Below are 22637 nucleotides of genomic sequence, written 5' to 3'. Positions count from 1 at the left end.
ATGGACATATTCATGGATGCTTTCAAGACACACAAGTACAAAAATGCTTTCAGCGAAAGCAACTGGGAAGAGGAGTTTGATAAAATGCCCATCTTTATGAAAACCTCCCCTGGAGAGATAGACCCTGTGGAGCATCCGGACATGGCGTGTCTTCAAGCTCTGATCGACGGCGGTACGCCAGAGGAGCAGGCCACGAGTCTCAAAGACGAAGGGAACGCGTATTTCAAAGAGAAGGACTACCGAAAGGCGATAGCGTCGTACACGGCGGGTCTGAAGAAGAACTGCGGGGGCGACCGGGACATCGACGCCGTCCTTCTCACCAACAGGGCCGCGGCGCACTTCCACCTCGGCAATGTGCGCTCTGCGCTGAACGACGCGACCTCCGCGAAGAAGGTGAAGCCGGGCCATCTCAAAGCGTCAGTCAGAGGCGCTCAGTGCTGCGTGGAGCTACGACGCTTTGCCGAGGCCGTCCGGTGGTGCGACGCCGGACTCGAGGCCCATCCCGCCGACGCGGAGCTCCTGGAGATGAGGACGGCCGCGGACAAACGGAAGAGAGCCGCCGAGAGAGACGCCAGGAAGGCCAAAGTGAAGGAGAAGAAGGATCAGAGTCAGAAGGAGGATCTGCTGACGGCTATAAGGAAGAGAGGTATCGAGCTTCTCCAAGCTGACAACATGCCAGAAGACGGAGACCCCATGGGGACCACGGCAGAGCCGACTCCGGACGGCCTCGGCTCCCGTGAAGAGGCCACGGGGGCGCGGGTGTTCCTGGACGAGCACGGCGCCCTGCACTGGCCCGTGCTCTTCCTCTACCCAGAACACCGACAGAGCGACGTCGTCTCGGCCTTCTGTGAAAGCGACCGTTTCTCGGACCACCTGGCCGTTATGTTCGGAGAGGAGCTTCCGCCTTGGGACACGGACCGGAAGTACCGCCCCCAAAGCCTCCAGATGTTCTTAGACGATCGCGAGAAGGAGACTTTATACCGGGTCGACCCGGAGACGTCACTGTTGGCGGCGTTGCAGCACGAGAGGTGTTTCGTCAAGGCGGGCATGCCCAGCTTCATCGTGCTGGTGGAAGGGTCGTCATTCTGCAAGCACTTTCTGACGGGGCAGACGGTAAAGAGACTATAAACTATATTACATTATGTTCCTCAGCGATCAGAGAGAGGCAGGATTACTCATTGTGTTTCAATGTTTGTTTTGTAAACACATTGACAATGAAGGGAACATTTGTTTTGCCATTTCCGTCATATCGCCACTTTATTGTTAATGCCAACAAACCTAATGGCGTTTAATGTTTGTTTGTTTTACATCACCATTACATCACCTAATCAACATGAGTTAAACTTTAATATATTAGCGCCCCTCACTTCACACGAGTGTGATTTCTTTAATACACAGTAGGCCTGCGTAAATGTATAAAATGTGTCAATTTGATAATAAAATGCCACAGTAACACACATGAAAATGTAAGATCTGAAAAGTATCTAGTCAAATAAAACAAATAAACAAATGAAACAAATATAAATAGGTATTTCAGTTTGCAGAATGGGTACCACTGAATGGGTTCCACTGAATGGGTACCACTGAATGGGTACCACTGAATGGGTACCACTGAATGGGTACCACTGCGTGAAAAGAGTAGTTAACGGGCAATTATGGGCACTGTATTTTGCCTGTAAACCTCAAGTTTAGCAGCATATACAGTTAATATACGGTAATATACAATTTACAATTTAGGCATTTAGCAGACGCTCTTAATCCAGAGCGATTTACATTAAGCAATAACAATATACAGGTGTGATGGTACAACTCGGGAGTTTACAGGAGTTTGTTGGAAAGTTTAACGGGAGTTTCCTGTAATATACACATCCGTATTCCATGCTTTTCGCGCAGTGATACATTTCACATGAAACTCAATACAGAGACTGTTACTGTGGACGACACACTGATACAGCATTACACTGGTTTACCACACAGTCCACCATGTTCAATTCATCAGAACATTTAGAGACGTACTAATATACACTTCTAAAGAATCACACCTGTGTGAACTGAGTGGTGCAACTCCCCTCTCCCCCTGCTTCTCTCTCTCTCTCTCTCTCTCTCTCTCTCTGTAATTAGCAGGCAACAGTGCAACACTATCTCTCTCTCTCTGTTTCTGGCACAACAGCGCCACTTTTGCCCCTACTGGTACTCTAAACATAGTCACATAGGTTATGGACATTGCTGTTCCTTGAAGTGGTTGCACCCCTCAAAAAAAGGAAATCTTGTAAGGAGGTAAAAAGGGATAAACATATACAAGGGGTACAGGGGGGGGGGGGGGGGGTGCAGGGGGTGGGGGTTCAGATTCAAGGTGCCCTTTGAGAGCAGTTTTGAAGGAGTCAAGGGATTTGAATGTCTTAAAGGCTGTTGGCGTTCCACATTTTGGTGGCATAGGACTAGAGTTTTCATGTTTTATTTCCTTTTAATTCACTTGATTATTGTCATTGTCCCATACTGATCACTAGATGGGACTAAACTCCAATGCATCTTGCATCTGTTATTGTCCTCAGCTTGCAGCAGACAACCTTCCGTTAGGTAAATGAACCGTTAGGTAAATTAACGTCACAGCTGTGTATTTCTATAGGAGGCATTTTGACATGCATGTAACAGCGAAGTGAAGTGAAGCCTGAAGCTATGATGAGACTGAAGTGCAGCCTGAAGACATGATGAGACTGAAGTGCAGCCTGAAACCATGATGAGACTGAAGTGCAGCCTGAAACCATGATGAGACTGAAGTGCAGCCTGAAACCATGATGAGACTGAAGTGCAGCCTGAAACCATGAAGAGACTGAAGTGCAGCCTGAAGCCCTGATGAGACTGAAGTGCAGCCTGAAGCCATGAAGAGACTGAAGTGCAGCCTGAAACCATGAAGAGACTGAAGTGCAGCCTGAAACCATGATGAGACTGAAGTGCAGCCTGAAACCATGATGAGACTGAAGTGCAGCCTGAAACCATGAAGAGACTGAAGTGCAGCCTGAAACCATGAAGAGACTGAAGTGCAGCCTGAAACCATGATGAGACTGAAGTGCAGCCTGAAACATGAGACTGAAGTGCAGCCTGAAACCATGAGACTGAAGTGCAGCCTGAAACATGATGAGACTGAAGTGCAGCCTGAAGCCCTGATGAGACTGAAGTGCAGCCTGAAGCCCTGATGAGACTGAAGTGCAGCCTGAAACCATGATGAGACTGAAGTGCAGCCTGAAGCCATGATGAGACTGAAGTGCAGCCTGAAGCCATGATGAGACTGAAGTGCAGCCTGAAACATGAGACTGAAGTGCAGCCTGAAACATGAGACTGAAGTGCAGCCTGAAACCATGATGAGACTGAAGTGCAGCCTGAAACCATGAAGAGACTGAAGTGCAGCCTGAAGCCATGATGAGACTGAAGTGCAGCCTGAAACATGAGACTGAAGTGCAGCCTGAAACCATGATGAGACTGAAGTGCAGCCTGAAACATGAGACTGAAGAGCAGCCTGAAACATGATGAGACTGAAGTGCAGCCTGAAACATGAGACTGAAGTGCAGCCTGAAACATGAGACTGAAGTGCAGCCTGAAACCATGAAGAGACTGAAGTGCAGCCTGAAACCATGATGAGACTGAAGTGCAGCCTGAAACCATGAAGAGACTGAAGTGCAGCCTGAAACATGAGACTGAAGTGCAGCCTGAAGCCATGATGTGACTGAAGTGCAGCCTGAAACATGATGAGACTGAAGTGCAGCCTGAAACCATGATGAGACTGAAGTGCAGCCTGAAACATGAGACTGAAGTGCAGCCTGAAGCCATGATGAGACTGAAGTGCAGCCTGAAACCATGATGAGACTGAAGTGCAGCCTGAAACATGAGACTGAAGTGCAGCCTGAAACCATGATGAGACTGAAGTGCAGCCTGAAACCATGATGAGACTGAAGTGCAGCCTGAAGCCATGATGAGACTGAAGTGCAGCCTGAAACCATGAGACTGAAGTGCAGCCTGAAACATGAGACTGAAGTGCAGCCTGAAACCATGATGAGACTGAAGTGCAGCCTGAAACCATGAAGAGACTGAAGTGCAGCCTGAAGCCATGATGAGACTGAAGTGCAGCCTGAAACCATGATGAGACTGAAGTGCAGCCTGAAGCCATGATGAGACTGAAGTGCAGCCTGAAACCATGATGAGACTGAAGTGCAGCCTGAAACCATGATGAGACTGAAGTGCAGCCTGAAGCCATGATGAGACTGAAGTGCAGCCTGAAACATGAGACTGAAGTGCAGCCTGAAACATGAGACTGAAGTGCAGCCTGAAGCCATGATGAGACTGAAGTGCAGCCTGAAACATGAGACTGAAGTGCAGCCTGAAGCCATGATGAGACTGAAGTGCAGCCTGAAACATGAGACTGAAGTGCAGCCTGAAGCCATGATGAGACTGAAGTGCAGCCTGAAACCATGAAGAGACTGAAGTGCAGCCTGAAACCATGATGAGACTGAAGTGCAGCCTGAAGCTATGATGAGACTGAAGTGCAGCCTGAAACCATGATGAGACTGAAGTGCAGCCTGAAACATGAGACTGAAGTGCAGCCTGAAACATGAGACTGAAGTGCAGCCTGAAGCTATGATGAGACTGAAGTGCAGCCTGAAACCATGATGAGACTGAAGTGCAGCCTGAAACCATGATGAGACTGAAGTGCAGCCTGAAACATGAGACTGAAGTGCAGCCTGAAACCATGATGAGACTGAAGTGCAGCCTGAAACATGAGACTGAAGTGCAGCCTGAAGCCATGATGAGACTGAAGTGCAGCCTGAAACCATGATGAGACTGAAGTGCAGCCTGAAGCCATGATGAGACTGAAGTGCAGCCTGAAGCCATGATGAGACTGAAGTGCAGCCTGAAACCATGATGAGACTGAAGTGCAGCCTGAAACCATGATGAGACTGAAGTGCAGCCTGAAACCATGATGAGACTGAAGTGCAGCCTGAAACATGAGACTGAAGTGCAGCCTGAAACCATGATGAGACTGAAGTGCAGCCTGAAACATGAGACTGAAGTGCAGCCTGAAGCCATGATGAGACTGAAGTGCAGCCTGAAACCATGATGAGACTGAAGTGCAGCCTGAAGCCATGATGAGACTGAAGTGCAGCCTGAAGCCCTGATGAGACTGAAGTGCAGCCTGAAACCATGATGAGACTGAAGTGCAGCCTGAAACATGAGACTGAAGTGCAGCCTGAAACCATGATGAGACTGAAGTGCAGCCTGAAACCATGAAGAGACTGAAGTGCAGCCTGAAACCATGATGAGACTGAAGTGCAGCCTGAAACATGATGAGACTGAAGTGCAGCCTGAAGCATGAGACTGAAGTGCAGCCTGAAACATGAGACTGAAGTGCAGCCTGAAACCATGATGAGACTGAAGTGCAGCCTGAAACATGAGACTGAAGTGCAGCCTGAAACATGAGACTGAAGTGCAGCCTGAAACCATGATGAGACTGAAGTGCAGCCTGAAACCATGAAGAGACTGAAGTGCAGCCTGAAACCATGATGAGACTGAAGTGCAGCCTGAAGCATGATGAGACTGAAGTGCAGCCTGAAGCATGAGACTGAAGTGCAGCCTGAAACATGAGACTGAAGTGCAGCCTGAAACCATGATGAGACTGAAGTGCAGCCTGAAACCATGATGAGACTGAAGTGCAGCCTGAAGCCTTGATGAGACTGAAGTGCAGCCTGAAACCATGAAGAGACTGAAGTGCAGCCTGAAGCCTTGATGAGACTGAAGTGCAGCCTGAAACCATGATGTGACTGAAGTGCAGCCTGAAACCATGATGAGACTGAAGTGCAGCCTGAAACATGAGACTGAAGTGCAGCCTGAAACCATGATGAGACTGAAGTGCAGCCTGAAGCCATGAGGAGACTGAAGTGCAGCCTGAAACCATGATGAGACTGAAGTGCAGCCTGAAACATGAGACTGAAGTGCAGCCTGAAACCATGATGAGACTGAAGTGCAGCCTGAAGCCATGAGGAGACTGAAGTGCAGCCTGAAGCCATGATGAGACTGAAGTGCAGCCTGAAGCCATGATGTGACTGAAGTGCAGCCTGAAACATGAGACTGAAGTGCAGCCTGAAACCATGATGAGACTGAAGTGCAGCCTGAAGCCATGATGTGACTGAAGTGCAGCCTGAAACCATGATGAGACTGAAGTGCAGCCTGAAGCCATTATGAGACTGAAGTGCAGCCTGAAGCCATTATGAGACTGAAGTGCAGCCTGAAACATGAGACTGAAGTGCAGCCTGAAACCATGATGAGACTGAAGTGCAGCCTGAAGCCATGATGAGACTGAAGTGCAGCCTGAAACCATGATGAGACTGAAGTGCAGCCTGAAACCATGATGAGACTGAAGTGCAGCCTGAAGCCATGATGAGACTGAAGTGCAGCCTGAAACATGAGACTGAAGTGCAGCCTGAAGCCATGATGAGACTGAAGTGCAGCCTGAAGCTATGATGAGACTGAAGTGCAGCCTGAAACCATGATGAGACTGAAGTGCAGCCTGAAACCATGATGAGACTGAAGTGCAGCCTGAAACCATGATGAGACTGAAGTGCAGCCTGAAACATGAGACTGAAGTGCAGCCTGAAACCATGATGAGACTGAAGTGCAGCCTGAAGCTATGATGAGACTGAAGTGCAGCCTGAAACCATGATGAGACTGAAGTGCAGCCTGAAACATGAGACTGAAGTGCAGCCTGAAACATGAGACTGAAGTGCAGCCTGAAACCATGAAGAGACTGAAGTGCAGCCTGAAACATGAGACTGAAGTGCAGCCTGAAACCATGATGAGACTGAAGTGCAGCCTGAAGCCATGATGAGACTGAAGTGCAGCCTGAAACATGAGACTGAAGTGCAGCCTGAAACCATGAAGAGACTGAAGTGCAGCCTGAAACCATGAATCTTCCCCCGAACATAAAATGGTATAAAACACTGAACAGAGGCTGCTGCTGCTTCTGCATGAAAACCATCCCATGAATACTATCATAAATGCTGAACACCAGATTTAATCATTAAGGAAAGTTTATCCATTTTCCAGCCATTCAGTTGCATTCATTTTTATTTATTTTGTAATAATATTTTGGAGACCCCCCAAAATGATTTGGGTTGAGAACCCCTGGTCTACAACAACACAATACGTAGTAGGCCTACCATAAGAAGTAACACTACAACATGTGGCCCTGTACTGTATATGTTGTTAATTCATGTCATATTATGTAACTTAGTTCCATCCATCCATCCATCCATGCACTTATCCTGATAGTTCGATTTTAACCATCTTGATAGATGCAATTTGTGTATATGGATTATCCAATATGTAATATCGATATCTCAGGAATATTATTTTTAATGAAGGACCAGGCCAACCATAAATCATTAAAATACTCTTTGACCAGAATAAGTTATAGTGGAACACTGGAACTATTAATTTAGCTGTAGGAAGACACCATGTAACCAGATGTAAAAAGTAGATTTACTCTCAAACCAAATATCATAGGCGTTCAAAGTCTTATATCCCCAATATATAAGTAATAACCTTAATATATGTAATGTGAGTTGTGTGAAGTCCACAAGATGGTCACATATTTCGGCAAGTCACCAATTTCACCGTAACACGGCCATGCTGGAGTGACCCAGTCAAAGAGATTCTATATAAAGAGGCGACACTCCTCAAATACTTGGAATCACCACTAGATGGCACAGCGGTAGCGCTTTAACGTCATCACACCAAGATACACTGACACCACGCTAGACAGGAACGCCCAAAAACGTCACATCCGGGGTAAGAATTTACCCCGGAATTTTCTATGGCTGCCAATGCAACTTGGTCCAATCCTTAATCACATACGGACAAACATCTATGCCGATGCTATCTAACTTGCGGAGGTAGCGTGCCTTGTCCACGGGCAACAGATCTTTCAACGTATGGCATTGCAAATACGTTTGATAATCGCTACTCTGCTCAATATTGTTTTGAAAATGCCGCAAATTGCATTGCAGTGAACGAGCGCAAATCACAACTTCCCCCGGTTGTGGGCGGAGTCACAGTTTGAGGCGCTGTTTATGCGGCGTGGTGTCAGTGTATGGCGGCAACGCTGCCGCTCCCGCCACCTAGTGGTGATTCCAAATACTGTAGTCAAAACGCTACTTTTCCGCAGTGATTTCTGCTCATATAACTCTATGCTCTGCTGTCTGCTCTAAATTAATCATAAATAATTAAATCGGGTGAGCAACGTCTTCGGGCACATGCATGGTCACTACAGTGAAAATCACCATTGCTGTTACATATTATCATAGACTGCAAAAAAAACATAGACTTGTCAATAATGTAATAATAAAAATAAGTCAATATTAATATAATCATTCTAATATAGCCTATAGGGTAATGTTATTGTATTTTTATCTGTTTCACATTATGGCTTTTGTGTGCTATTATGTAGAACTGCAATATAATAGGCCTGGCTTTTGTAGGCTATTATGTCGGCCCACGCCTATCATTTTGGTCATGACCCATTGGAAAGCACTCTGGCTTGTTGTTTATAAATGTACATGAATACAGATGACTTGATGTTCTGACTGTCTGGAAGGTTTCATGTAGGCTATATCAAACAATAATGCTTTATAATGGTTGTAGTTAAATATATAATTTCCTTTCCATTGAACTAAAATCTGATTTCAATTTTGGACGCACGTTCACACGCACATACAGTAGGCCACGCACGTTCACGCACATATACTTATATTCTGAATGAATATGTTACTAAAGTAATATCAGCTTTGATTCATTCATAACTATGATAAATAATGAGTAAATAATTAAAGTAGTATGCATATTTATAATACCGTTTCGCTGTTCAACACAGACCAGTTCTGTAGAAGCATAATAGAATGAAAATGACTTTTAAATGTTTTTTTAGAGCAACCGGAAGTTGCGTCATCACACCAATATGGCAGAGGCACTGGGTTCTGGTTGTTACCATGGGGTTTAATGAGAGTGGGCGCTGTGGCCACTGGGCACTGGTTGTTACTATGGGGTTTAATGAGAGTGGGCGCTGGGCGCTGTGGCCACTGGGCGCTGGTTGTTACTATGGGGTTTAATGAGAGTGGGCGCTGTGGCCACTGGGCACTGGTTGTTACTATGGGGTTTAATGAGAGTGGGCGCTGTGGCCACTGGGCACTGGTTGTTACTATGGGGTTTAATGAGAGTGGGCGCTGGGCGCTGTGGCCACTGGGCGCTGGTTGTTACTATGGGGTTTAATGAGAGTGGGCGCTGTGGCCACTGGGCACTGGTTGTTACTATGGGGTTTAATGAGAGTGGGCGCTGTGGCCACTGGGCACTGGTTGTTACCATGGGGTTTAATGAGAGTGGGCGCTGTGGCCACTGGGCACTGGTTGTTACTATGGGGTTTAATGAGAGTGGGCGCTGGGCGCTGTGGCCACTGGGCGCTGGTTGTTACTATGGGGTTTAATGAGAGTGGGCGCTGTGGCCACTGGGCACTGGTTGTTACCATGGGGTTTAATGAGAGTGGGCGCTGTGGCCACTGGGCACTGGTTGTTACTATGGGGTTTAATGAGAGTGGGCGCTGTGGCCACTGGGCACTGGTTGTTACCATGGGGTTTAATGAGAGTGGGCGCTGTGGCCACTGGGCACTGGTTGTTACTATGGGGTTTAATGAGAGTGGGCGCTGGGCGCTGTGGCCACTGGGCACTGGTTGTTACTATGGGGTTTAATGAGAGTGGGCGCTGGGCGCTGTGGCCACTAGGCACTGGTTGTTACTATGGGGTTTAATGAGAGTGGGCGCTGTGGCCACTGGGCGCTGGTTGTTACCATGGGGTTTAATGAGAGTGGGCGCTGTGGCCACTGGGCGCTGGTTGTTACCATGGGGTTTAATGAGAGTGGGCGCTGTGGCCACTGGGCACTGGTTGTTACCATGGGGTTTAATGAGAGTGGGCGCTGTGGCCACTGGGCACTGGTTGTTACTATGGGGTTTAATGAGAGTGGGCGCTGTGGCCACTGGGCACTGGTTGTTACTATGGGGTTTAATGAGAGTGGGCGCTGTGGCCACTGGGCACTGGTTGTTACTATGGGGTTTAATGAGAGTGGGCGCTGTGGCCACTGGGCACTGGTTGTTACCATGGGGTTTAATGAGAGTGGGCGCTGGGCGCTGTGGCCACTGGGCGCTGGTTGTTACCATGGGGTTTAATGAGAGTGGGCGCTGTGGCCACTGGGCGCTGGTTGTTACCATGGGGTTTAATGAGAGTGGGCGCTGTGACCACTGGGCGCTGGTTGTTACCATGGGGTTTAATGAGAGTGGGCGCTGTGGCCACTGGGCACTGGTTGTTACCATGGGGTTTAATGAGAGTGGGCGCTGTGGCCACTGGGCGCTGGTTGTTACCATGGGGTTTAATGAGAGTGGGCGCTGTAGCCACTGGGCACTGGTTGTTACCATGGGGTTTAATGAGAGTGGGCGCTGGGCGCTGTGGCCACTAGGCGCTGGTTGTTACCATGGGGTTTAATGAGAGTGGGCGCTGTGGCCACTGGGCGCTGGTTGTTACCATGGGGTTTAATGAGAGTGGGCGCTGTGGCCACTGGGCACTGGTTGTTACCATGGGGTTTAATGAGAGTGGGCGCTGTGGCCACTGGGCACTGGTTGTTACCATGGGGTTTAATGAGAGTGGGCGCTGTGGCCACTGGGCACTGGTTGTTACTATGGGGTTTAATGAGAGTGTCGCCTCTTTATATAGAATCTCTTTGACCCCAGTGGCTTTACAATAGAGCGTCACAGTCCCGCCCCCTCGAGAGACCCGGAAAATAAATCCCTGTTCATTTTCCTCCTAGACTTTTCAGAAAGTATTTATTTAAAGACGTTTACGCCGCGGACAAAGCCAACTCTTGTCGTGACAAATCATGACAACAATTTTTCGGGCCAAACAAAGAATTAGAAAGTAGAAAAACACGGCAGGTTACAACACTTTTTTTGTTGTTTTTCTTCTTTGTAATTATTTGTTTGGTCCAAAATATTGTGTGTGTTGTCATGATTTGTCACGACAAGAGTTTGCTTCGTACGACGCTTAAAAGGTCTTTAAATAAATACGTTTTGAAATGTCTATTGGAAAAATGCATTGGGATTCATTTCCTGGGCCTGGCGTCGTCATGAAAGGGGGCGGGACTGGGCCTGGCGTCGTCATGAAAGGGGGCGGGACTGGGCCTGGCGTCGTCATGAAAGGGGGCGGGACTGGGCCTGGCGTCGTCATGAAAGGGGGCGGGACTGGGCCTGGCGTCGTCATGAAAGGGGGCGGGACTGCGGCGCTCTATACATGGCGATGTGTAACCTCTCCAGAGATGATGTCACTTCCTGAAGGTCCAGGAAGCATGAATGAAGGGTAATGCAGTTATTTCTTCGATAACAACTCTATATCTAGATTAGAATGTTCAATGTTCCATATGCAGTCAAGGTTGAATCCGGCACAACATGTTTTTCAGAGATAATAATAATAAACTTAATAATAAACTTTATTTGTATAGCACCTTTCATACATAAATGCAACTCAAAGTGCTTCACAGGGCAGTACATAAAAATAGCAATAAAACACAGGCAAGCAGTTAGACGGATAAAACAATGGTAAAGAGCAAACAACAAAAAAAGCATAAAAACATAGATGGACGAGAAACAAAGCACACCGCAAAAGGTCAGAATAGAGAACTCAACTAAAACTAAAACTAAAACTCAATTAAAAGCAAGAGTAAAAAGGTGAGTCTTGAGTTGAGCTTTAAAAATGTCTACAGAGGGTGCGTGTCTAAGTTGAAATGGAAGTCGATTCCAGGCTGTAGGCCCATAGAAGCAGAAGGCTGCCTCACCATACTTTTTTGTAGACATTCTTTCAGGCACTTCAAGCAGGCCAGCAGTGGAGGACCTGAGGGGGCGGTTAGGAACGTATCTGGGTAGGCATTCGCGGAGGTATGAGGGTGCAAGACCGTTTAGGGATTTATAAACAAGTAAAAGAATTTTAAAATCAATCCTAAAAACCACCGGGAGCCAATGTAGTGAGTGTAAAACTGGAGTAATATGATCTCTCATCTTAGTTTTGGTTAAAACCCTAGCAGCCGCATTTTGAACAAGTTGGATTCTGTCTGTTGACTTCTTTGGCAGGCCCGAGAGGAGGGAATTACAGTAATCGAGACGCGAAAAAACAAAAGCATGGACCAATGTTTTAGCATCATCTAAAGATAAATATGCTCTTATACGTGCGATGTTTCGATGGGAACTTTCTGGGCCAACAGATGAATCCTCTTTAACGAGGCATGCAGTGAGACTGGGATAAGATGATAACGATGTTTAGAGTTTAGAGTGACCTGAAATATGGGGGCCAAAGGGAATATCACCATAGATGAGAACTGTAGATGGACATGGCATAATTCACAAACAAACAACGTAAAGCTATCATATCCGTGGGCGGGTCGCGGGGGCAACAGAGAGCTCCAGACTTCCCTCTCCAGAGCACCATTAGATCCAGACTTCCCTCTCCAGAGCACCATTAGTATAACTTCCTCCTGGGGGATCCCGAGGCGTTCCAAACTTGCTGTCTTTCAAAGTTTCGATAAACTGTGAACGTTTCAAAGTTTATGGAGAGTATAACCTGGGAACCGTAAGGCATAATCTATAATGACAGCGCGTTGTGAGCTTGTATAATGTGCTAACTTTCAGCATACGACAAACTCATACATCGGCTTGAGGCCGATTCTACAAATGCCTTCTAAACTCTGACAGTTTAAAACCCTATGTTTCTATATCAGTGGTTCATGAAAATGAAGAGGGAAGAAAAACAGTTGACTTTGAGACATTGTTTAGTTTAGTGTACAGACTACATCCCTCTGTTAAGAATAGTTTAGTGTACAGACTACATCTCTCTGTTAAGAATAGTTTAGTGTACAGACTACATCTCTCTGTTAAGAATAGTTTAGTGTACAGACTACATCTCTCTGTTAAGAATAGTTTAGTGTACAGACTACATCTCTCTGTTAAGAATAGTTTAGTGTACAGACTACATCTCTCTGTTAAGAATAGTTTAGTGTACAGACTACATCTCTCTGTTAAGAATAGTTTAGTGTACAGACTACATCTCTCTGTTAAGAATAGTTTAGTGTACAGACTACATCTCTCTGTTAAGAATAGTTTAGTGTACAGACTACATCTCTCTGTTAAGAATAGTTTAGTGTACAGACTACATCTCTCTGTTAAGAATAGTTTAGTGTACAGACTACATCTCTCTGTTAAGAATAGTTTAGTGTACAGACTACATCTCTATGTTAAGAATAGTTTAGTGTACAGACTACATCTCTCTGTTAAGAATAGTTTAGTGTACAGACTACATCTCTCTGTTAAGAATAGTTTAGTGTACAGACTACATCTCTCTGTTAAGAATAGTTTAGTGTACAGACTACATCCCTCTGTTAAGAACAGGAAAGCAGTCAGTTTGATCATGAATAGCCTAGTTTTGGATCCATCATGTAAAGACACAAAATTACACTTTTTAAATATTTATCTGTTGGATAACCAGACATTCATATCCAGATGTTCCTACTGTTCCATTTTCTTGACCCGCAAAAATATATGTAATTGGCTGCCGACCACCGTCTGAAAATGTGTTGTTCCAGCCAGGGACCCCCCCCCCAGAAGCAAAGATTTGAGTAAAAAAAAAAAAAACATTTTCACGATTTTCCAAAGATAGCAGACCTAAAAGCTCATAGCGCGGCACTCTGTGCCCCGCTATGAGCTTCTAGATCTGCTATTTTTCAATAGTTAAAGTATAATACAATGCTTAAAACACCAAAAAGGGTTCCCGCCCACAATGGGTTAAAGTGCTGATGGACTGCTTGGCCCAGACAAGTGCACTTTCTTTCCAAAAGTCAAAGATGCTACATCACCACCACCTCTCATTGTAGCTGTCAGCGTGATGATGCTCCCTCTCTACATCACCACCACCTCATTGTAGCTGTCAGCGTGATGATGCTCCCTCTCTACATCACCACCACCTCTCATTGTAGCTGTCAGCGTGATGATGCTCCCTCTCTACATCACCACAGCCTCTCATTGTAGCTGTCAGCGTGATGATGCTCCCTCTCTACATCACCACAGCCTCTCATTGTAGCTGTCAGCGTGCTGATGATGCTCCCTCTCTACATCACCACCACCTCTCATTGTAGCTGTCAGCGTGCTGATGATGCTCCCTCTCTACATCACCACAGCCTCTCATTGTAGCTGTCAGCGTGATGATGCTCCCTCTCTACATCACCACAGCCTCTCATTGTAGCTGTCAGCGTGATGATGCTCCCTCTCTACATCACCAACACCTCATTGTAGCTGTCAGCGTGATGATGCTCCCTCTCTACATCACCACCACCTCATTGTAGCTGTCAGCGTGATGATGCTCCCTCTCTACATCACCACCACCTCATTGTAGCTGTCAGCGTGATGATGCTCCCTCTCTACATCACCACCACCTCATTGTAGCTGTCAGCGTGATGATGCTCCCTCTCTACATCACCACCACCTCATTGTAGCTGTCAGCGTGATGATGCTCCCTCTCTACATCACCACCACCTCATTGTAGCTGTCAGCGTGATGATGCTACATCACCACAGCCTCTCATTGTAGCTGTCAGCGTGATGATGCTACATCACCACAGCCTCTCATTGTAGCTGTCAGCGTGATGATGCTACATCACCACAGCCTCTCATTGTAGCTGTCAGCGTGATGATGCTCCCTCTCGCACTCGGTAGAACTCTGTGGCATATCTGACCTTTTAAGAGTATGCAAACACTACTACACCACCAGGATCTCAAATAAAGAAAAATCATTAAAGGAGCATTCAGTGATTTGGGTGATTTGGAAACCCTCTAGCCTGGATCCAGCCCAAAGACCCCGCCCACTCTCTGAGTGCACTGCATCTCTTGGTCTGGTGTTGTGCTGTGAACCTATAATTTATTCGGTACAAACATTTATTATCCAATGAGAATCGGTGGTGGGGGTGGGTCTAACGAACAACCAATCAGCGCCGAGGCCCGTTTCAGCGTCAACACGCAACAGACACAGGAAGGAGGGAAAAACAACAACAATGGCACCCTTTTTGGTGTTTTAAAGCATTATCTTATGCTTTAGCTATTGAAAAATAGGTCAATCTGGCAACAGAGATGGCATGGCAAATTGTTAACAGGACATCATTGTGAGAATCTAATCTAACCTTCATCAGGCGATACCCGAGGAAGGTCGTTTAGACCGAAGCGTTGTCATGTGAATGAAACTACTGCTCTCTAAGTGTGCAGGACCTTTCTCTTCTCATGGTGCCCACGCACCTGTCCTTGTAGGTGTGCTGCGTGGCGCCCACGCACCTGTCCTTGTAGGTGTGCTGCGTGGCGCCCACGCACCTGTCCTTGTAGGTGTGCTGCGTGGCGCCCACGCACCTGTCCTTGTAGGTGTGCTGCGTGGCGCCCACGCACCTGTCCTTGTAGGTGTGCTGCGTGGCGCCCACGCACCTGTCCTTGTAGGTGTGCTGCGTGGCGCCCACGCACCTGTCCTTGTAGGTGTGCTGCGTGGCGCCCACGCACCTGTCCTTGTAGGTGTGCTGCGTGGCGCCCACGCACCTGTCCTTGTAGGTGTGCTGCGTGGCGCCCACGCACCTGTCCTTGTAGGTGTGCTGCGTGGCGCCCACGCACCTGTCCTTGTAGGTGTGCTGCGTGGCGCCCACGCACCTGTCCTTGTAGGTGTGCTGCGTGGCGCCCACGCACCTGTCCTTGTAGGTGTGCTGCGTGGCGCCCACGCACCTGTCCTTGTAGGTGTGCTGCGTGGCGCCCACGCACCTGTCCTTGTAGGTGTGCTGCGTGGCGCCCACGCACCTGTCCTTGTAGGTGTGCTGCGTGGCGCCCACGCACCTGTCCTTGTAGGTGTGCTGCGTGCACACAAGGCCTTTTCTCTACAAAGTTTGTTTTTGTGACTGCAAAAGCAATTAAGATGTTTTTGAAAAACATTGTTGGTGTCGGGAAAGGACACCTTGAAAACCATGCAGCTCATGAGTCATGAGGTAATTGCAACCAGCCAATGGTGTGTGTGTGTGTGTGTGTGTGTGTGTGTGTGTGTGTGCGTGCGTGCGTGTGCGTGTGTGCGTGCGTGCGTGTGCGTGTGCGCGTGCGCGTGCGCGCGTGCGTGCGTGTTATTGTATTTGGGGGGAAATGAAAATAAAACAAATAAATAATCGAAAAAGCATGTCCCTCCGTATATGAGTCCAGTTCTAAAACTATTTTATGTCAAGGACTGCCAGAATTGTATGTAAATTGTCCGCTGGCCCCCATCTGAAACTATGTTGTAAATCTACAAGCTCGTATTGCGCTATGAGCTTGTAGATCTGATATTTTTCCAACAGCTAATCCAATATGGGTTAACCCCTCTCCCCCTTCTACTCTGCTGCCTCGTATTATGATCTATAATCTATAATTAGACACATACAGTAACTGACCCGGAAATGAAGGTTTGCTACAATAAGTTAAACCGGAGCCCCCAAAGCCACAGACAGCAGATGCATCCTGTTATAGCTGTGGTCTTCAACCCTTTATCCTGTTATAGCTGTGGTCTTCAACCCTGTTATAGCTGTGGTCTTCAACCCTTTATCCTGTTATAGCTGTGGTCTTCAACCCTGTTATAGCTGTGGTCTTCAACCCTTTATCCTGTTATAGCTGTGGTCTTCAACCCTGTTATAGCTGTGGTCTTCAACCCTGTTATAGCTGTGGTCTTCAACCCTGTTATAGCTGTGGTCTTCAACCCTGTTATAGCTGTGGTCTTCAACCCTGTTATAGCTGTGGTCTTCAACCCTGTTATAGCTGTGGTCTTCAACCCTGTTATAGCTGTGGTCTTCAACCCTGTTATAGCTGTGGTCTTCAACCCTGTTATAGCTGTGGTCTTCAACCCTGTTATAGCTGTGGTCTTCAACCCTTTAACCCATAGCTGTGGTCTTCAGCCCTTTAACCCATAGCTGTGGTCTTCAGCCCTTTAACCCATAGCTGTGGTCTTCAACCCTTTATCCTGTTATAGCTGTGGTCTTCAACCCTGTTATAGCTGTGGTCGTCAACCCTTTATCCTGTTATAGCTGTGGTCTTCAACCCTTTATCCTGTTATAGATGTGGTCTTCAACCCTTTATCCTGTTATAGATGTGGTCTTCAACCCTTTATCCTGTTATAGCTGTGGTCTTCAACCCTTTATCCTGTTATAGCTGTGGTCTTCAACCCTTTATCCTGTTATAGATGTGGTCTTCAACCCTTTATCCTGTTATAGCTGTGGTCTTCAACCCTTTATCCTGTTATAGCTGTGGTCTTCAACCCTTTATCCTGTTATAGCTGTGGTCTTCAACCCTTTATCCTGTTATAGCTGTGGTCTTCAACCCTTTATCCTGTTATAGCTGTGGTCTTCAACCCTTTATCCTGTTATAGATGTGGTCTTCAACCCTTTATCCTGTTATAGATGTGGTCTTCAACCCTTTATCCTGTTATAGATGTGGTCTTCAACCCTTTATCCTGTTATAGCTGTGGTCTTCAACCCTTTATCCTGTTATAGATGTGGTCTTCAACCCTTTATCCTGTTATAGATGTGGTCTTCAACCCTTTATCCTGTTATAGATGTGGTCTTCAACCCTTTATCCTGTTATAGCTGTGGTCTTCAACCCTGTTATAGCTGTGGTCTTCAACCCTGTTATAGCTGTGGTCTTCAACCCTTTATCCTGTTATAGATGTGGTCTTCAACCCTTTATCCTGTTATAGATGTGGTCTTCAACCCTTTATCCTGTTATAGATGTGGTCTTCAACCCTTTATCCTGTTATAGATGTGGTCTTCAACCCTTTATCCTGTTATAGATGTGGTCTTCAACCCTTTATCCTGTTCTAGCAGTGGTCTTCAACCCTTTATCCTGTTATAGCTGTGGTCTTCAACCCTTTATCCTGTTATAGATGTGGTCTTCAACCCTGTTATAGCTGTGGTCTTCAACCCTTTATCCTGTTATAGCTGTGGTCTTCAACCCTGTTATAGCTGTGGTCTTCAACCCTTTATCCTGTTATAGCTGTGGTCTTCAACCCTTTATCCTGTTATAGATGTGGTCTTCAACCCTTTATCCTGTTATAGCTGTGGTCTTCAACCCTGTTATAGATGTGGTCTTCAACCCTTTATCCTGTTATAGCTGTGGTCTTCAACCCTTTATCCTGTTATAGATGTGGTCTTCAACCCTGTTATAGATGTGGTCTTCAACCCTTTATCCTGTTATAGCTGTGGTCTTCAACCCTGTTATAGATGTGGTCTTCAACCCTGTTATAGATGTGGTCTTCAACCCTGTTATAGATGTGGTCTTCAACCCTTTATCCTGTTATAGCTGTGGTCTTCAACCCTGTTATAGATGTGGTCTTCAACCCTTTATCCTGTTATAGATGTGGTCTTCAACCCTTTATCCTGTTATAGCTGTGGTCTTCAACCCTTTATCCTGTTATAGCTGTGGTCTTCAACCCTTTATCCTGTTATAGCTGTGGTCTTCAACCCTTTATCCTGTTATAGATGTGGTCTTCAACCCTTTATCCTGTTATAGCTGTGGTCTTCAACCCTTTATCCTGTTATAGCTGTGGTCTTCAACCCTTTATCCTGTTATAGCTGTGGTCTTCAACCCTTTATCCTGTTATAGCTGTGGTCTTCAACCCTTTATCCTGTTATAGATGTGGTCTTCAACCCTGTTATAGCTGTGGTCTTCAACCCTTTATCCTGTTATAGCTGTGGTCTTCAACCCTTTATCCTGTTATAGCAGTGGTCTTCAACCCTTTATCCTGTTATAGCAGTGGTCTTCAACCCTTTATCCTGTTATAGATGTGGTCTTCAACCCTGTTATAGCTGTGGTCTTCAACCCTTTATCCTGTTATAGCTGTGGTCTTCAACCCTGTTATAGCTGTGGTCTTCAACCCTTTATCCTGTTATAGCTGTGGTCTTCAACCCTTTATCCTGTTATAGCTGTGGTCTTCAACCCTGTTATAGCTGTGGTCTTCAACCCTGTTATAGCTGTGGTCTTCAACCCTTTATCCTGTTATAGATGTGGTCTTCAACCCTGTTATAGCTGTGGTCTTCAACCCTTTATCCTGTTATAGCTGTGGTCTTCAACCCTGTTATAGCTGTGGTCTTCAACCCTTTATCCTGTTATAGCTGTGGTCTTCAACCCTTTATCCTGTTATAGCTGTGGTCTTCAACCCTTTATCCTGTTATAGCTGTGGTCTTCAACCCTTTATCCTGTTATAGATGTGGTCTTCAACCCTTTATCCTGTTATAGATGTGGTCTTCAACCCTTTATCCTGTTATAGATGTGGTCTTCAACCCTGTTATAGCTGTGGTCTTCAACCCTGTTATAGCTGTGGTCTTCAACCCTTTATCCTGTTATAGATGTGGTCTTCAACCCTTTATCCTGTTATAGCTGTGGTCTTCAACCCTTTATCCTGTTATAGCTGTGGTCTTCAACCCTTTATCCTGTTATAGATGTGGTCTTCAACCCTTTATCCTGTTATAGATGTGGTCTTCAACCCTTTATCCTGTTATAGCTGTGGTCTTCAACCCTGTTATAGCTGTGGTCTTCAACCCTTTATCCTGTTATAGCTGTGGTCTTCAACCCTTTATCCTGTTATAGCTGTGGTCTTCAACCCTTTATCCTGTTATAGCAGTGGTCTTCAACCCTTTATCCTGTTATAGCAGTGGTCTTCAACCCTTTATCCTGTTATAGCTGTGGTCTTCAACCCTTTATCCTGTTATAGCTGTGGTCTTCAACCCTTTATCCTGTTATAGATGTGGTCTTCAACCCTTTATCCTGTTATAGCTGTGGTCTTCAACCCTTTATCCTGTTATAGATGTGGTCTTCAACCCTTTATCCTGTTATAGCTGTGGTCTTCAACCCTTTATCCTGTTATAGCTGTGGTCTTCAACCCTTTATCCTGTTATAGCTGTGGTCTTCAACCCTTTATCCTGTTATAGATGTGGTCTTCAACCCTTTATCCTGTTATAGATGTGGTCTTCAACCCTTTATCCTGTTATAGCTGTGGTCTTCAACCCTTTATCCTGTTATAGATGTGGTCTTCAACCCTTTATCCTGTTATAGATGTGGTCTTCAACCCTTTATCCTGTTATAGCTGTGGTCTTCAACCCTGTTATAGCTGTGGTCTTCAACCCTTTATCCTGTTATAGCTGTGGTCTTCAACCCTTTATCCTGTTATAGATGTGGTCTTCAACCCTTTATCCTGTTATAGATGTGGTCTTCAACCCTTTATCCTGTTATAGCTGTGGTCTTCAACCCTTTATCCTGTTATAGATGTGGTCTTCAACCCTTTATCCTGTTATAGCTGTGGTCTTCAACCCTTTATCCTGTTATAGCTGTGGTCTTCAACCCTTTATCCTGTTATAGCTGTGGTCTTCAACCCTTTATCCTGTTATAGCTGTGGTCTTCAACCCTTTATCCTGTTATAGATGTGGTCTTCAACCCTTTATCCTGTTATAGATGTGGTCTTCAACCCTTTATCCTGTTATAGATGTGGTCTTCAACCCTTTATCCTGTTATAGCTGTGGTCTTCAGCCCTTTATCCTGTTATAGCTGTGGTCTTCAACCCTTTATCCTGTTATAGATGTGGTCTTCAACCCTTTATCCTGTTATAGATGTGGTCTTCAACCCTTTATCCTGTTATAGATGTGGTCTTCAACCCTTTATCCTGTTATAGATGTGGTCTTCAACCCTGTTATAGCTGTGGTCTTCAACCCTGTTATAGCTGTGGTCTTCAACCCTTTATCCTGTTATAGATGTGGTCTTCAACCCTTTATCCTGTTATAGATGTGGTCTTCAACCCTTTATCCTGTTATAGCTGTGGTCTTCAACCCTGTTATAGCTGTGGTCTTCAACCCTGTTATAGCTGTGGTCTTCAACCCTGTTATAGCTGTGGTCTTCAACCCTTTATCCTGTTATAGATGTGGTCTTCAACCCTTTATCCTGTTATAGCTGTGGTCTTCAACCCTGTTATAGCTGTGGTCTTCAACCCTGTTATAGCTGTGGTCTTCAACCCTTTATCCTGTTATAGATGTGGTCTTCAACCCTTTATCCTGTTATAGCTGTGGTCTTCAACCCTTTATCCTGTTATAGCTGTGGTCTTCAACCCTTTATCCTGTTATAGATGTGGTCTTCAACCCTTTATCCTGTTATAGATGTGGTCTTCAACCCTTTATCCTGTTCTAGCAGTGGTCTTCAACCCTTTATCCTGTTATAGCTGTGGTCTTCAACCCTTTATCCTGTTATAGCTGTGGTCTTCAACCCTTTATCCTGTTATAGCTGTGGTCTTCAACCCTTTATCCTGTTATAGCTGTGGTCTTCAACCCTTTATCCTGTTATAGATGTGGTCTTCAACCCTGTTATAGCTGTGGTCTTCAACCCTTTATCCTGTTATAGCTGTGGTCTTCAACCCTTTATCCTGTTATAGCTGTGGTCTTCAACCCTTTATCCTGTTATAGATGTGGTCTTCAACCCTTTATCCTGTTATAGCTGTGGTCTTCAACCCTGTTATAGCTGTGGTCTTCAACCCTTTATCCTGTTATAGCTGTGGTCTTCAACCCTTTATCCTGTTATAGCTGTGGTCTTCAACCCTTTATCCTGTTATAGCTGTGGTCTTCAACCCTTTATCCTGTTATAGATGTGGTCTTCAACCCTTTATCCTGTTATAGATGTGGTCTTCAACCCTGTTATAGCTGTGGTCTTCAACCCTTTATCCTGTTATAGATGTGGTCTTCAACCCTTTATCCTGTTATAGATGTGGTCTTCAACCCTTTATCCTGTTATAGCTGTGGTCTTCAACCCTTTATCCTGTTATAGCTGTGGTCGTCAACCCTTTATCCTGTTATAGATGTGGTCTTCAACCCTTTATCCTGTTATAGCTGTGGTCTTCAACCCTTTATCCTGTTATAGATGTGGTCTTCAACCCTTTATCCTGTTATAGATGTGGTCTTCAACCCTTTATCCTGTTATAGCTGTGGTCTTCAACCCTTTATCCTGTTATAGCTGTGGTCTTCAACCCTTTATCCTGTTATAGATGTGGTCTTCAACCCTTTATCCTGTTATAGATGTGGTCTTCAACCCTTTATCCTGTTATAGCTGTGGTCTTCAACCCTGTTATAGCTGTGGTCTTCAACCCTTTATCCTGTTATAGATGTGGTCTTCAACCCTTTATCCTGTTATAGATGTGGTCTTCAACCCTTTATCCTGTTATAGCTGTGGTCTTCAACCCTTTATCCTGTTATAGCTGTGGTCTTCAACCCTTTATCCTGTTATAGCTGTGGTCTTCAACCCTTTATCCTGTTATAGCTGTGGTCTTCAACCCTTTATCCTGTTATAGATGTGGTCTTCAACCCTTTATCCTGTTATAGCTGTGGTCTTCAACCCTTTATCCTGTTATAGCTGTGGTCTTCATCCCTTTATCCTGTTATAGATGTGGTCTTCAACCCTTTATCCTGTTATAGCTGTGGTCTTCAACCCTTTATCCTGTT

At 45.7% G+C, this 22637-nt stretch overlaps 1 protein-coding gene across 1 annotated transcript; it reads left to right on the top strand.

Annotated features, from left to right (window-relative positions):
• LOC306913787 (tetratricopeptide repeat protein 4-like) lies at positions 1 to 1128 on the top strand (the record flags this gene model as incomplete). The annotated part of the gene is made up of 1 exon (XM_079490599.1): positions 1 to 1128. The coding sequence occupies one exon, from the start codon at positions 1 to 3 to the stop codon at positions 1126 to 1128; it is 1128 nt and encodes a 375-aa protein (XP_079346725.1).
• Positions 1129 to 22637: the final 21509 nt, after the last annotated feature.

The sequence above is a fragment of the Electrona antarctica genome, assembly GCF_951216825.1.
Source record: "Electrona antarctica genome assembly, chromosome: 2".
NCBI classification, from domain to species: Eukaryota; Metazoa; Chordata; class Actinopteri; order Myctophiformes; family Myctophidae; genus Electrona; species Electrona antarctica.
This window is presented reverse-complemented; position numbering and strand designations above follow the sequence as displayed.